The sequence below is a fragment of the Notothenia coriiceps genome, unplaced genomic scaffold (assembly GCF_000735185.1).
Source record: "Notothenia coriiceps isolate Sejong01 unplaced genomic scaffold, NC01 NC01_scaffold00015554, whole genome shotgun sequence".
Classification (NCBI taxonomy): domain Eukaryota; kingdom Metazoa; phylum Chordata; class Actinopteri; order Perciformes; family Nototheniidae; genus Notothenia; species Notothenia coriiceps.
This window is the reverse complement of record NW_011348255.1, coordinates 1-2,952: the sequence shown is the minus strand read 5'-3', so window position 1 is coordinate 2,952 and position 2,952 is coordinate 1. Positions and strand designations below refer to the sequence as shown.

The 2,952-nt window shown below is 37.3% G+C and overlaps 1 protein-coding gene across 1 annotated transcript; it reads right to left on the bottom strand.

Annotated features, from left to right (window-relative positions):
* Positions 1-596: 596 nt before the first annotated feature.
* Positions 597-2,945, bottom strand: LOC104948950 (caspase-3-like; the record flags this gene model as incomplete). The annotated part of the gene is made up of 3 exons (XM_010775191.1): positions 2,787-2,945; positions 1,386-1,454; positions 597-792 (listed from the first exon to the last, which is right to left on the bottom strand). Coding segments are annotated over exons 1-3 (357 nt in total), but the record flags the coding sequence as incomplete, so codon positions are not given.
* Positions 2,946-2,952: the final 7 nt, after the last annotated feature.

The following is a 2,952-nucleotide window of genomic DNA, read 5'->3' as shown; positions in this document are numbered from 1 at the left end:
TTAGCGTAGAAGTGTGGTCTGCCACAAGCAGGCGGCAGGAGCGGGGCTGTCAGCATCAGCTTGTAGATGGTATTTTAAACTTCATGCGCTCTGAAACTACGGGGCGGCCGAGGACAAAAAATACACATGTGTTAATTGCGTTAAAATAATTAGTGGCGTTAATTTTGCGTTAACGCTTATTAATGCGTTAACTTGACAGCCCTACTAGTTACATATAACATGATAGAAGGAAAATGCTTTTTTCCACATTTGTTTAAGTCACAAACAAATGTAATGTAAATTAGAAAATGGTTCACCTGATTTTTTCTTTGTCTTTCTTGCCTCTAGGGCTTCCGTAGTATTTTGTCTAATTGTGTGTAATGTAACAGAAAATGGCCAAACACTAACTAATTTGACAGTTTAGTAAATTACTAAAGGTGAAGATGTGACAGGGTGGAGGCTTTCAATAATTTCTTTTTTTTATATAAATATACGGAGGGGGAGATTTGGTACAAGTCCATCAAAGAAGACCTTTTTTATATTTATTTTATGTTTGTTGTGTACATTATTAAAAATGCAGAACATTGAGTGCAAGTGACTATACAATGAAAAATAACTCTGTGTTTTGTAGAAAGGGTGTATCTACCTGTGCTTGGGTGGAAGTTCTTGTTGTTGATGATCAGACAGGTTCCGATGCAGGGATAGTCCATCTTGTAGCGGTAAGGGTCACTATGGTTGCGGGGGGCAGAGTCAGTTTCCTCAGGAGTCTCACTGCTAGGAGTCTCACTACGGCCTGCAGGCTTTGCACCCAACCTAAAAATACATACACACACAGTACACACATGAAGACAGGGATGGACAATAAACAGGCCTACCAAACAGAGCCCCATTACCCATTTGGGTTTGATCAGGGCCCTTCTTGGCTTCACCAACAGAATGAAACTAAAAGAGTTAAGTACAGAAAAAGAATCAAAATAATCACAAAGCAACTACAGAGAGACAAAGAAATACTTCAAAGACGACCTGAAAGGGTTAAAAAGACTCAAAACGATTTTAAACAGACAAAAAAGACTTCAGAGACACAAAATAATTTAATAACGAGTTACAAAGACTTCGAACAGACACAAACATATTTTAAAGAGACAAAAAAGACTTCAAAGAGACACCAAAACACACTTAAAGAGTTACAAATGCGTTACAGAGACACAGAAAGACCTCAAAGAAACAAAAGAGAGAAACAAAATCACTTTAAAGAGACTTCAAGGAGAGATAACACAGCTGCAAAGAGACATGAAGGGATTCAAATGTTATTAAAAGGGTAATACAAAAAGGAAAATAAGTCACAAAACGGGAACAAAGAGGCACAATTTTACTATATAAGATAGTCATCAGTGTACAAATATTACCTTTTTCCAAACAATTTTAAGGCGTCCACAGTGTCCTCAGCACTCTGCAAGTCTCCGTCAGCCATGTTCCTACAGGCACACATTCAGAGGCAGAGATCAGAAAATAAATACAATGGAAACATACCATTATTAAACAATTAGTATTTTTCCAGCAAATAAGAATGACTACCACACCCCGAAGGAAACTGGATAGATAACATCATAATAAAATAAAAACTGATAATGACATTTTTAACATTGTAATTTATGATAAAAATAAGTGTTTAAAGCAATACAGTTTTTCCCTCCAGGAAATAGTTTTGCCAAGGTAGTAAGTCACCCCATATCGAGGCAGAATTAGCTAAATCTTTCATAAATATTAGGCCTTTTCCGTATGAAATAGCCTCTGCTCGTGTCCCATCCATAAAACTAAAAAGTACATGTTTGATGTAAAGACATCTCCACTATTCTATAATACACAACAGGAAATCCTGCATACAGGGGCGGACTGGCCATTGGGAATACCGGGAGATTTCACGGTGGGCCGGTACCGGAGTGGGCCGGTCGGACAGATCACTAGCACCCCCATTAGTCCAGCAGATATGTGAAATATCTGAAAGAATTGTGCTTTTGATGATAAAAACATGACATTTGGCACACTGTTAGAGCATGCCCTAAGGAAGATTTTTGGCTATAGGGCCATCGCAAATTTGTCCAATGGTTGTTATTTTACCAGCAGTTTAGGATCTAGACCACCTAGGATCTTGATTCTGGTGGCTAATCCTACATTTTCAAGGATGGGGAATGCATTGGTACTATTTACAACATGCTAGAATGTAGCTAACTATATGTATCTGGTATTCATTGGGTTTGGGGATCCCCCCCATGAAAAAAAAAATAGATTTCCTGTATTCTGGTGCATTTAAACAGGTGGTTTGATACTTTTATGTGGCTATACTAGCATGAGGAAAATTATGGGTACATTTTGTAATTTCATCCAGTAGTAAAGAAAGGAAACATATTTGATTATTAATTCAGAGCCGTCTTTGAATTAATAAAAAGCAGTTTAAATGCCCATATTTTGTACATTTATATACAACAATAAATATTTGTGAGTGCATTGAGAGATATTGTTGTGGAGAGTCATTTATATATAAATCGCAAAATACATTTGTGAATCCTTCTGTGAGCATTTATTAATATTGAGACTGATCTGACTCCATACAGATGTTAAGTTCACCTGGAATGGTATCATTGACTTAAATGTTCAAATAAATGTTGCTCTTCGGTCTATATTGGTCACATGATGCCCCTTGACTGAAATTTTTCCTGTTCAATATCCCCACTGATTTCCTTAAAATTCTGGGATGAAAGTCCACATCACAATTTACTCTAAACTGTCATTTCCCTTTCATCACTCACCTCAGCAATGGACCTCTCTCCACTGTCCCTGTGTTCTGCCTCTGACTCACTCTCAAGCGCCTAGATGTCAAGAGAGGTGGTGAAGTGATCATTATTTATTGAGCAGTATACTCTTTCACATTGAATCATAACAAGTCATACTGAATGTAAATACAACTGACTCTAA